The following is a 14,229-nucleotide window of genomic DNA, read 5'->3' on the forward strand; positions in this document are numbered from 1 at the left end:
TGTATACATGTACATACACAATATGTGGCGTGAGTTTATTGAGACTACAAGGGTGTGCAATTAAACTGATTAAAACTCGTCTTGCTTTAATTTGTGTTTATAAGACACTACCAAAATGGGAAATCAAAAAATTACCAATATGCAGGAAGGTTGCAGTTAAGTGGATTGCGTATAATGATAAAGTCACTCCCAAAAGTGCTACGCAATAGACTTCAAACTACAGACGTTAATGGAGTTACTGACCCGACCTAGTGACACCTGAGAGAGACAAAGATGGTACTTAATGGCTTCAGGATTACTACTGTATGTCATGTAAACACTAGTGGGTTGATGTTTAATTTATTTCTACTCAACATTTGTAGTTAATGTACTAATTGTAACAAAGAAAGGATGAGAAATATAACAACCAAAACATGCGCCAAATAATTATATACTACACTCTCAAACATTGCCAGCATTATTTTGAAAAACAATTTAAGGACAATCAGTGAGAACATGATGAAATGGTCTCAGCACTTAGTATGCACACACAGTGAAACCTTATTAATAGAGCCATCAAAAATTGGCCTCAATAATAAAGTGGCAAGGTAATGAAGCTGTCATGGTAATCCTTGTAAGGATATCATGTTATACCTTTACCGTATAGTAAACAACTTTGGTGGCGAATTTGGCGAATAGCGTTTAATTCGTCAAACTTTTTTTCGCCAACTATTTTAGATGATCACATGAGCACATTGAGTGACCAAGTTGAGTTGACGTTGAGAGATGATGAAGTCGATCCTTCAATATTTTAAGCCGGTACCCGCCAAAGAGAAGAAAGAAGACATTGTTTTATCTACTGCATGGACCGTTAAGTAGCAGAATACCACCAGGTGTAATCAAAGCGGCTAATGAACGAGTGTCACCTGTTACAACCTGAGTTGACACCTTGTCGTTATCGTACAGTAAAAACTTTGGCGAATATTATTTCAATCGCCAAAGTTTTTTTCCGTCAATTTTTTTAACAGAGGGGTTTCACCACACTTTTTTACTGCCAAAGTTTTTTTCTATATGGTAGTTGACATCTGATAGAAATTATTACACAAAAAGGAGTCTTGGCACTGTGGGACTTGTATTAGAAGAGAAGCCTGGCTGACTAAGTTGGAATTATTAGCCATAGGAAGATCATATGTATATTATAAGAGGTGGTTTAAGTAAGGTTCCTCATTGTACACTAAATCACATCCACATAACATGACTCATAGAGTACATTTGATGACATCATATTATAGCTAGTTGACGACCATGCTATGACTTCCAGGAAACTTGTAGATATAAAAATGGGAAGAGGAATTGCTGAAAAAAGCCACACAACAAGATGAGTCACTGGTGTGGTAATGTAAAACATAAATCCTTATTTGGACACTCCCGTTAAGAAGTGTAAATTACATAATGTGCTTCATTCATCATTTTGAGTTAATTGAGTCAAAATATTGATTTGTGTTTTACATTATCACCATGGTGATCCTTCTTGTTTCGTGGCTTTCTTCAGTGATCCTTATTGCCCTTTTAAAATTGCTAATTTCTTTATTCATCTAATTTTTGTACTTTTTATTAATTCATTATTGACTCGTAATTTGTTTTATTCAACAATTTGCGTTCTATACATACGTACAAACACAAGAAACTGACTGAATTGTAATGTGTATACAGAGTCTCTTAATAGGAGCTAAATTTACATTTTTTAAATAGCTATAAATTTATGCATGCTCAGATAGCCTGACTGCTTTATTAGAGTATTTTAATTGCCCATGTACAGTAATCACAGAATGAAAGTGAAATGGATCAATATGCAAGTCTGTGACTGATGTTTTGATTTTGTTTAGAATGAAAACAGCCTAAACCAGACACACAAAAGATTATACTTAGTGTTGGGTTTGCTGGTGTGGGCTGCTTGTTGCTAATGAAATCTGTTCTACTAAACAGCTTAATCTAAGCTGAAGACTTTGTTACAAGGCATTCAGCAAGGCTCGCTACTTTTTATCCCGGGATTGTCATTGTAAACTTCACTATGCTAGTGAACCAAAACACATGAGTGATCCCTATTATGAACCCACTATATTGTGGTCATGATTATGTACTACACCAATAGCCTATTAGAGGATTCTGGTCAATGTTTTTCTTTCTTTGTGAGAAAGTGCAAATCTCCATGATTCCTAATATACACCACTACTGATGTGTATCACATGTACACACTAGTACTGGTCGATGGTGCAATAATACTATAAGATGACTAGTAATGAAAATACCACAACGCAGTAATGTAGTACTGACTTACCTGGTGTGTATTTGTATTGTTGTTTTAAAAAAATATTTATTTGGATATTTAATTCCCACATCGTACAAATCTGAGCAGTATTGGCCAAGCCCTCAGAACAACTCCAACAAGTTTCAATGGAACTTTAAAAACTTTTCCTATTTAACTGAATTTTCTACTAACTGACTAACTAATTGATGGCTTCAGCCAAGCATAACTCGACAATACATACAGCTACGGGCTTGATGTTTTCACTGTTCGACGTCGCTTCATACCGAGATGTGCCTTTTTGCCAACCGCAGTACGTACAATACACACATCACGGACTTACCTTTGTCCTCCTTTGTATCCCAGTTCTTTTCACTGACAATGACAATACAAGGTGTCAATTAGCAGTAGTGCAATACGGCTTCCCTAGCTGTAGCTGTGGTGGTAGCTATTACACCTATCACCCGTATTTTCTGTGGTGACTGCAGAGGCACTTTTCGTATTGTGCTTTGTTTTCATTGCTGTGTAATGGGTGTAATGGGCGGAACATCGCTGAAGACAAAGCGCAATGGCCACTGCACTTATCAGTAATTGACCGTTGGGGGGCACTTTCAGATGCAAGATTAAATTTATGGTAAGCCTGACACCATTCTTTCTTTTGATGTGGTATCTGTGGGTCTGTAGGTTCATTAGTCATAAGTATGTTATTTCAGGACATGTCTCAGCTACTGTACCTTAACTTTTGCTTTAAAATAAAGGGGGGGGACTTGTCAAGGGGGAGGAGGGAGAGACAGTTTATCAAGGAGGGGAAACCATCCCATCCCACCCCTCCCCAAGCCCGGAGCCCTACAAAGCTTGTCCTCCAACCGTGACTATATATACTTAAAACCGGAATTGGTGGAAACAGTAGAATCATCATTTTTACTATAGATTATGGACAGCTCAAGAGCACTAGCACTATACAAGTACCGTATGCACAGAAATTTTCACAGTGCGTAATTTTCACAGATTTTGCAGTTAACACAGCAATCATAAAAATAAAATCCATGAAAATTTCACAATGGGCTACTATATATATATGGAATCTCCCAGTTGGAGAGATGGTGAATTGCGGATAATTTTGTCTCGTGTTGTGCTCATGGTGCTAAGCTGCAAGGAAGACATGATTGATGCTCCAAAGAGCATGCACTTCAATTGTGTTGCAGTTCAAAAATACAATACACTTTTACTCAGTTATATTCAGCGACATGGAACATTAAATTGTGGGCTTTGGTTTACAGGTTAGGCTAGCCTCAGTGTAGTTGCTAAGTTTGATATTCTAAGACGAATGATCAGTAAAATTATCGTTTGGGCAATACGTGGATGCATATTTCTACCAACCACATGTCAGCCATTGAGCAGACCAAGAAACAACACAAAGAGAACAACTAGATTTAAATAGGTGAATAACTTGTAGTTCTAAGTACTTAACTTGATGTGTTAACTAACTTACTGTTGACCAAAGTTAATTAGTAGGCTTAATGTAGTACAAAATGGTACAACTAAAAACTAGATCCCACAGTTACAATTTCTATAGTGTTGTGTGTAGAAGGAAAATGACGCATGAAAAAATTAGCCCACACTATTAAAACCACTATCGATGATCAGATACTGATGTATAAAACAAACAGGTTTACCTATCAGGCGAGTGTGCCTAGAGTGATATATATCACTTTATACCACTAATGGCACAAGTTAGATACGCATATACACCTCAGCCCTTGGGCTTTCAGGTAGATATATCAGCAAAATCCCTCGCAGCCATCGTATAACTATATACTACTTACATTCAGCTGTAGTAAGTTTAACTGTTGGTGGGTCTAACTGTTGGTGGGTCTAACTGTTGGTGGGTCTTCCTGCTACTCGTATAGTGATCTTAGGGCTGTCTATAATGGAAACAACAATTCTATTGTTTCTGCCAATTTTTCCATTCACTAAATCTCTTTCCACAGTACAGAGTGAGGTGATACACCGTGATTTTGTTAATGTGCCCCAGTTAGACACTTTCCCTCACAACTTAACTCTTGATATATGTGACCGGATTTGCGAAAAGGTAACCTTTCCACACATTTGATATACCAGCAAACAAAATGATGTAACACTTGACTCCTTTATATTGATCAACTTGCACTTAGTATCAAAATGTAGCCAGGCACTGTAGCTACATTCATTGAAAATTTCAAGCAATTATATACTATGATCAAAGTTCAAAAAATGGGTCAAATTTTGTGTGTGAAAAAAGTACCTTTTTGCAAATCTGGTCACATATATACTTGTACACACATGAACACATACAGCTTAATATGTACTATTTACAGGGAAAACAGGTTAGCAGAGCTAAGGTTATACACTGTAGTTTAATCTGATCATTATTAGAGGTTTCGCTAAAACAGACAAACTGACAGGACACCTACTGAACATGTAAATGTCTAGCACTGAAAATGACAAGACAGAAATGCAACTCAACAAAACAGCCTATCAAGTTTACATTCCTCAACGATGGCATAATGGGAAAAGATTAGCCAATATTTTAATGAATGGTTCACTTACAATCATGTATACAAACCATTATGATTTTAAACACAAGACGAGTGTTATTCCAGATGACACAGTAGCCACAACCACAACAGTTCTCAGTATTGTAGTAAAACACACAAAGTAAACTAAACAGCCTGTAGAACATTATTTTAATTGCTGGACAGACAGAGTGACTGAGACAAGATGACACAAATGAGTGGTCAGTATGACCATATAAGGAAGAGGACAGTTACATGGTTAGCAATGCTAACTTGGCACTTCCAATTAGAGGACCAATGCATATCCCATATATAGCATGGGTCCTATCAAAAACTCTGCTGTAAGTAGCCTGCTATTGATATACACTTGTACTTATACTCATATGATGGCATTAATGGGAACATATGATGGCTCACATTGTATGTTGTGTTGTGTAGTAGTGGTATACACATGTATTGAATCTACACACGTTACATGTGATCCCAAAGTATGATTAATAAACATTTCATTTGCACAATTTAATGTGCTACCCTCAACACTTCTAGGAACATGGCTGACATTATTATAGTGACCTAAGCATGGAAGGAGGACATATTTAGTAGAGCATATACATAGATATATGCAATTGTCTTCAAAGGAAAAAAAAAATGATATATCACTATGTACACATAGTCAAGCAAATAACAAAAACATTACTAGCTTTAGCTGTAAAACTTTATGGAGGACAATATTATACAGTATATACCACTTTAGCGTGGGCGTTAAAAGGCGCCGTTCGGTGTTTAACTCGCATATTGCCCGGGCAATATCATGGGAAAGCGGTTTGCCAATGACTTTGATACCCAGCCAGTTCAAAGAATCGATGCGCTTTGACTCGTTATATTGAGCGACATAGAGCTTTGTATTGTGGGACTCGGTTTTGTAGAGGTTGCTAAGCTTAGTACATAGGCTAAGATAGAGTAGTTGGTTGTTACTAAAGGATAATGAAGGCACAAAATAATTGTTTGGGCGATTGTGGATGCGTATTTCTACCCACCGCGTATCAGCCTTTGAACAGACCACGGAACAGCAAAGCTACTACTGCTACGTTGAAATAGGTTAGTAACTTACAGTTCTAAGTACTTAACTTAATATAAACTTACTTACTGTCCCAATAGCGAAGTTAGTTGGCTTAACTTAGTACAAAAATGATAACAATATAAACTCCATCCCACAATCGCAAGTTTTCTAACATTGCGTGTTGAAGCATAGTAACGTATTAATGACGTTTTAACGTATGGACAACGTTTTGATGGCTATTAGCCCACGCTATTAAAACCACAATCGATCTTCAGATGCTACTGTATAAAACAAATGGGATGAGTTGTCGTTAGTTCTTTCACCTATTAGGTGAGTGCGCCCCAAGTGATATATATCACTTGTACCATGGCTGCTTGGGATTTTACTGACATATAAACCCGCAGCCCTCGGGCCTGCGGCCCTTGAGCTTTGGGTGTATATATCAGCAAAATCCCTCGCAGCCATGGTATAACTATTACATAAGTATAATAGGGATCATGGGGTTTTGCACTTTCTCACAAAAACAAGAAAAAAAAGAAATAAACCAGAAACCAGCCTCACAATATCCTCAGGATGCCTTGGTAGTAACATGTAATCATATTAGGTTGCTATGAATGTTTAATTGTTAATTGGAATTTTCTGCTGACTGACTGACTGACTGACTGTCTGACCAGAAAACCTTCCAGTAGTTCAATTTTAACAAGCCATTATCAGCCCAGCCAATAGGCCAACAAATGTACATGAAACACTAGTTGTTGCTGTCACTACTTTGGGCTAACAAGGAAGAAGTACAAGTGTGTTAGCAGTACTAATTATTGGCGGATATTTGACTTTGTCGTCTGTCATATAATACCACTATACACTTGTCTGTATTGATGTTATGAATTGATTGTATTGAGCAAGTGTCTAGTCACCAACCAGTTAATATTGACAATGAACATGCCAAGGAGCCCAAGAAACTCAAAAAGAACATAGGGTAGGTTATATAACAGTTGAAATGTAATGGAAGTATGCATGAAGCCATTATAAACCATTCTAAAGACTACATCTGCAATAGATTCTATTTGCTGAAAAGCTGCTGGTCTGTCTTGTCTGTCTGTCTGCATTCATTTGGTGTCATGCAACTTTCTCACCATAGACTGGAAAAGATTATCATTAATGTAAGTGAATTATGCAGGTATTCTCAAGTGTCCACATTAACAGGTTCCATTCATACAGGTACTCACCTCCATAGGATAGATTGATGTCTGGGCCACCACACCAGCACTTGCTCCAGTTGCCAGTCTCTGGTACATGTTTAGTGGCTTATCATCAGAGACAAAGAAACGTTTGAACTAAACAATACAAAAAAACATTAACAATTTCAAATTTATGAATTGTATCTGTATGGCACACTGAGAAACTAGCATGCACACACACACACACACACACACACACACACACACACACACACACACACACACACACACACACACACACACACACACACACACACACACACGCTACACACACATGCACACTACACTCACATATTCATAGGCATAGAATCTGATGGCTGACTCGGGTGCAATCTTCAACACATTGACACCATTACCTCTCCACAGTGACCGTACACCTCCTTCCTGCATGGCTCTAAACCCTGACATTATGGTCAGTCTCTCTCCTCCCTTTATTGACTGAACTTGGAAGAAGATCTTTAGTCGGTCAAGAGGAGCAGTACATGACCTGGAGACTGTGGAAGAGAGTGTACTATTAGAATAAGTGTCTGTAGTGTGTGCGTGTGTGTGTAGTGCGCGCGCGTGTGTGTAGTGTGTGTGCACATGTGTGTGTGTTACAATGTCATGCATGTAGGCGGGGATATTTGGGTGCCCACACCTTTATCTTTGAGACATGATACAGCCTCCTGTGATACTAGTCCTAGACATGTTATAAGCACTCACATGTATACTACAGAACTGTTTACAGGCTACATGCACTCACTCACGCAAGCAAAACTGTTTGGCTGCCATATAGCATGGTAATGTCTAGCACTAAGCCACTTGTGTCAGGAGCTATGAAAATGTGTGAGGACAGGCACATAATAAATGTATCTGTGTACAGTGTGTGGTATTGTGAAACTGTACTCAATATGGCTAGTCATTTAGTGAGTCTTATTTATAGCGCTGAGAGTCTTCGCTTCTACACCAAGGTACGCTTCTGTTCCTATAGCCTCTGCACACATTTCCTGGTATCAGTGATACATGGCTTTTTAGAACCAGTTTTGTCAGTAGAATGGAATGTACAGAACAGTTACCCCTGGTTTAAACACTCCATGTTTCCTTTGTTACAACTTTGCTCGGTGCTGTAATACTCTTGTGTTTCTGTTCCTATAACTCGACATGGTTGTTGTTTAGCAAAACTATTTGTCTTTCAAGCTTTAATCTAATACCCAAGCAGTTGAGCAAAGCTAAGTAGTACGGTGGTACACTTCGCTAACGGGTACTAATCCCTCTTGCAAAACCTGTAAAAGGCCAATAAATCTAGTATGTGGTGTAAATTACAGGGACCACACTCCTTATTCAAAACATAGCTATTTTTGGCACATGATTCCATTTCCAATCCCTATAAAGAGTCGTATATCTATGATTGCACTGTACTATTTTCAAATAAGCCATGCCTACTAACCTGCACAACCACACTCACTCACCTGCACCAGCTCCACCCCCAGCTAGCAGTTGTCTCCACCACATGCCAGTCTTCTTCTCCTCATCTGAGAACTCTTCAGGAATAGCCACCGTATCTACCTCTACTATGTCCATCGCCTACAACAGTGGAACAACACAAACAAGTACGTAGTTTCCAGAACATCCACTGTACAAGTAGTCAACAGCTACAGTACCTTTAAATTTCTCACTATTTTAGATGTTTTACTGAGGTTGACTGTATCCAGTGAGCTCCAATAGGGGAATGGGAAAAGGTTGTTAACAAAATGAAAAAGGAACGTGTAGGGATGAATTATGCCAAGTAATTGGCCATTCAGCTGGGCTCAAAACTGGCTAAAATGAAAGGAAATTTATAGTACAGATATTTATCCAACACCACAGAGCTGTACAGCCACATACGGCCATCTCCTGGTTGGTCAAAGCTCCCAGACTGTTCTTATGGATTGCCACTGGTCTTGGAAAAATTAGCTAGCTATCTAACCTTGGCTAATTATGACAGTAAACTTTGACAGTGCAGTCATGTAGTTTTGTATTGGTGGCTAAAAATCAAACTTGCTGTCATGAGAAATAAAACTGGTTTTCCCAGACCCAGTCACAAATAATCATTCAAATCTGTAGCATAAGTTTCTTGAACAGTGAAATACCGGCCACCTCTTTAATAATACCACCTTGTTATGGTGGACACTTCTAACAGGTCACAAACACAGCTAAACCATACCTAATAAGGACACCTCATTATTGGTCCATTGGTGACCTGTTTAACTGTACTACAAGCAGTACACAATTTTATTGTAAGTTCTATTAGAGTAATTCAGTGTTAGTACAAGACCACAACATCACTTCACACACCATCATTAACTAACACAATAGTAAGTGGAGTACAGCTTGATGTAGGAATGTGACACACCCCTCTTTCATTCATGTCAGGTAAAGACAAATGATAACAAAAGAAGAATTCTTCAGAAATATGGCACACTTCTTTTTTTTTTTGACACACATACTTGGGATGACAAAGGAAAATACTCTTTATTTAAAACTGAAAAGTGTGTCTGTGTTACATGGCTGTCCATTCACAAGTCTTCAGACAGTCAAGCAGCCATAAGAAGAATGAACTGAGAGGCCAGCAAAGTCTATGCCATGTGCACATAATTAATTTAATAAACCTTACATGATTCTCTGTGACTGTGTGCATACACATGTGTGTCTGTTTGTACACTATCAGTATTACATCTCCTAAGGTACACATCTCCTATGGTACACATCTCCTATGGTACACATCTCCTAAGCACTTCTGGGTACCAAGTGACTAACAAACTACTGTACCAGAATTAATTTTGACAAGTTATTAAATTTGGTGAATTGTTGGAATTTCACATGATCACCAAATCTTCACCTTGTCATTGTTATCATTGATTATGTGCAACCACAGTGCATTCTTCACAAATAAAATCTCACCAAATCATATTTTAGGCAATACTAGTCTTGCCAAATTAGTGGCAATTATTACATATACTCAATCATGTGAAGATCATCTGGTGACGCTAGTCAAATTTCGTGGTCCAAGAAGTGTGCATTAGTAGGTGTGTACCAGTAAAACATTTTTGGAGTAGTTAATTAGAAGATTTTCATACACAAAATTCTTTGTTAGTCGTATACGTATAGCCATATCAAACCAACAGTTTCTTCATTTCATAAACATGTTACTTACTTCACTAAGACCAATAATGTGGACCAATGTCACCAAATGACCTTTATATGATTGAGTGTGTGGGTAGCTAGTGTTAGTTTTTGTCACACAATTTCTCTCACTATATTACACAACAACGATGATGATGATGATGATGATGTAAATAGTTTAAGTGACTGTTTAGTGGTTGAAATGAGACAAAATGAACACAATTTGATTTACATTATGGCTAACACAATGGTCTCCATGGCAATGAAGGTATTGTAATATTTAAACTTTGTATGTAGTAATGTCATATGTGACCATCTCAGCAAAAACCTGACTTGTTCGCACAACTTCCAATTTATTTTTTCTTGGTTGTTGTATTTAGTCTAATTTGGCCACTAACCCAAGTGAAAACATGATAGCATTAAAGGGAAATTGCTAATAGTTTAGGTTAGTTGTATAGGTAGAGTGTTCAGATATGTGAATTATAATTTAGTTTATATTCATGCTATTGCTATTATATTGTAATTTAGCGTATTTCGTAATTCATGAATTATTTTGTAATTCGGTAATTATGTTGCTATGCATTGCTAAGGAAGCGTAACTATAACAAACCCCTTTAAATCGCAAATTTACGCACAGAAGTATCTTCTCAACTGTTTTATAGTGTGTCTATCGTGTTTTCTCACGAACTGTATAGAGAAAGCCTTGAGGCTGCCTTTCATTTTTGTTTGCGTAAGTGTGGGTAACGCCCCCCTTTCAACTCGAGGGATACACTGCCTCTGGTAGCCTAAGAGGCCTTCAGCGTTGTTTTAAAGTTATCTATAAAACCAAAGGGAAGACTGTTCATGAAGTATATGAAGAGTCGCCATACTCATATTTCAGACTGCCGAGAAGAAACCACCTCAGAGCAAAGTTTGTGTGTGTGGAGGTTTAATATAGACTTAATTTAGTTTTCAATTCTTACACTGGCTGCTTTTTACCATTTTTAATCTTTTTGCTCACGTGGGTGCGTACGGACAACAAACATAGGTAGGTAGATAGGCGCACACACGCACGCACACATTTTTACAAAAACAATTTCAGTAAACCAGGCGCATATCCACAGCAGGCTACAGTTTAATAATTAACGGTCAGTTAATGGTCAGTCAACAGACAAAATCTGCACTAATAGCACACTGTCTACCCATAACATAATGAGTTTAGAGCAGACACAAATGTCTTTGCAAAACCAATAGTGTCATAAAGGCTGATGTGTACATGTTAGCTTGTAGCGCTAACAATAACTGTCGCTTGGTTGCTAGGAGATGCTACAGTTTCTCAGTGAACTTTCAATCATAGTAATGAAAGCAGTACAATGGAAACTCCCTATTCCAGCAGTGTAAAGTATTCCTTATAGCTCATGTCTGTACAACTTAAGTCTATGTCCTTACAATTTAAGGACATTTGTCTAAAGAATTAAACTAAGCTCTGTACTGTACACACTAACAAGTATCCATTACTTGTTTAATATGATCCTCACCTCTGCAACAACTTGTGTATCTCCTTCTCATCAGTCTTGATTAATCAATGACTTCTTGATTTCCTCAAAGTCAAGAGCTCCTAAATGATCACAACACATCAATACTTTGATGATGATGATCACACTGTCTACACTACACACTGAATACTATAACAACACAACATGTTACTACAGGTTATGTACCTCTCTGCATGGGCAGTTCAAAGGTGCCGCCAGTGCCATAATTTGTATAAGGCACTGTTGCAGACCATAGCAAGTGAATTATAACTTATAATGTCAACACGGTGGCCACAACTCTAGTTTACATATATAAAAACATACTTATACACCAATCTGGTGCCATCTGAACCCAGATAAAACCATAGTCCACTTCGACAAAACTATTATATTCTAAATAATACTCACCATTATGTTCGATTGTGGCAACCAGTTTTTGTCATGCCACCAGATTCAAGTATAGCCAGTATGGATAGTAAGAATTAGACAAGTATTGTTTAGTAGTTAGGTTTTGTTTACTTAAACCGTCTATTAGCTGCTTTTCTTTCGCTCAAGAGAATCACTACGGACGATTGAGTGATCACGTATGCTGAGTACTACATGATGAGAGTTGAACAGCGAGTAATATACCCATAGCATACTAGCTTGCAATATCTCAGGTGGCTGCGGTACTGTAGAGGGAACGTCACCGCAATGTTCAGCTCTGTCACTCACAACCGACGTTAGAAACCTGGCCTTTATAAGAGTTGCAGCTGTCTTGTGAGACTCTCCCCACCTACCGTACAGCGTAATAATTTAATGGGGAGGAAATTTTCCTCGTCAAAGCTCACGTGACTGGTTAATTAGAATACTAAAGTCAGCACATTCGTCAAACGTTTCCTTGTAAATATTTGACAATAATGAATTTGCCAAAATTTCCCCCATCAAATTATTACGCTGTACGGCATTTGGTGAGTGGTACATAACAGTTATACAACGTGCACTTGTGCTCTGCCTGTATAAACGCACTCGTGCCCATTGTATAACTATATAATAAATGCTGTATGAAGCCATACAAGTATAATGGGATCACATGTTGCTAAATGATCAGCTGGTAAGGTCAAGATATGAAGTAAAAAAGTGAATTGATTGACAGAAAGGAATTAACCTCTATCAAGCTCCTTTACTGTGTCCATGGGTGATCAATGCTGACACTATTTATTTTCCGTTTTGCTCAAAACATAATGGTAAAGCTTGGCAGGTAAAAACCTCAGTGGACTGCTTCTACAAAATAGTACATGTTACATGTAGTGTATACAGTGGAACCTCCACTAACTGATTTTGATATAATAAGGAGATTCTTTTAAAAGGTAAACTGGTAGGGGACTAGAGGGACTTTACACCTTAGTACTCCACCATACAGTATATGAACAATTATATGTAATGAGTACATTCACACAGAGAGCCAGGTATCAACAATACAGTACTTCATGCTTACCATCTCCATTAACATCCAGACTGGAGAACACCTCCCATAGTTTACGTTGTTGTTCAGTCACAAACTGCATGAACTCGTTCAGGTCCATCTGACCATCAAGATCCTTGTCTCCTAATGAGAGGATTGCCTATAGGACAACATCAACTGGACCAGTGAGAGGACACTGTACTAGTAAATATTTTAAAGATTTACTACAACAAATTGGATATTAAATAGACTACTGCAGTGTGTCTTTTGTGTTATAATTGTATATGAATGTACACAATATCTTGAGGGCATACAGGTGACTAATTGAACATGTATAGGTGGAGGTCTGCAGCGATTAAGCACCTTTAGAAATCAATTACACAAAAGTCGATATTCTGGGATGAAATAAAATGTGTGGAATATATAACAAAGTATGGCATCATTGTGTTGTTGACAAGAATATACACACTCGGTTTGTGCTGGAAGATACGTGTCAAATAGAGTTATGTAATTTTTACCTCAAAATCTAGGGTCTTGTATAAAACAAACTACATTACCTTAATGTTTATAAGCAGCGCAATCTGTATATCGAACAACTCCTTGTCACCCCCACCGTTTGCTAGTTTTTGTATTGTGACTATTGAGGCTAACGTGAAATTTCAAACTGAAATATGGAATTAAGGTAATATTTTAAAGTATATAGTGCGTAAATTGCTGCGGACTTCCTCTGGTGACTAAGTGAACATGTCAGGTGACCAAGTGATTTAGTAAACCTCTAAATGAGCTGTGCTATAGTCTAAATTTACGTGATGGTAATGAGACACAGAGTTTCATAAGGTAATCATACCCAAAAAGTATCTTTTGTCTCTAGTTAACTATATTCGGTAACTAATAAATGTCACTGTAACATTTCTCTTCAACCAGACAAATTGCTAAATACATCATACAAAAGCTGTATATGTTAAAACCCTAGTTTGTTTGGTCTCTACTTTC

At 37.7% G+C, this 14,229-nt stretch overlaps 1 protein-coding gene across 4 annotated transcripts in view; it reads right to left on the reverse strand.

Moving 5' to 3' along the window:
* The window catches only part of LOC136266918 (calcium-binding mitochondrial carrier protein SCaMC-2-B-like), an 82,537-nt gene that overhangs the window by 21,389 nt on the left and 46,919 nt on the right, over positions 1–14,229 (reverse strand). For 3 of the 4 annotated variants that reach the window (XR_010706361.1, XR_010706362.1, XM_066061968.1), the window contains exons 2-6: positions 13,270–13,396; positions 11,796–11,875; positions 8,586–8,700; positions 7,429–7,631; positions 7,126–7,233 (exon numbers count right to left, since the gene is read on the reverse strand). The exons of the other annotated variant lie outside the window; for it this stretch is intronic. Coding sequence is in view for 1 of the 3 variants with exons in the window: in XM_066061968.1 (XP_065918040.1) it covers positions 7,126–7,233; positions 7,429–7,631; positions 8,586–8,697 (423 nt within the window). In the remaining 2 variants the exon portion in view is untranslated. The remainder of the gene's footprint in view (positions 1–7,125; positions 7,234–7,428; positions 7,632–8,585; positions 8,701–11,795; positions 11,876–13,269; positions 13,397–14,229) is intronic. 4 annotated transcript variants of the gene reach the window in all.

Source organism: Dysidea avara, chromosome 9, assembly GCF_963678975.1.
Source record: "Dysidea avara chromosome 9, odDysAvar1.4, whole genome shotgun sequence".
NCBI lineage: Eukaryota > Metazoa > Porifera > Demospongiae > Dictyoceratida > Dysideidae > Dysidea > Dysidea avara.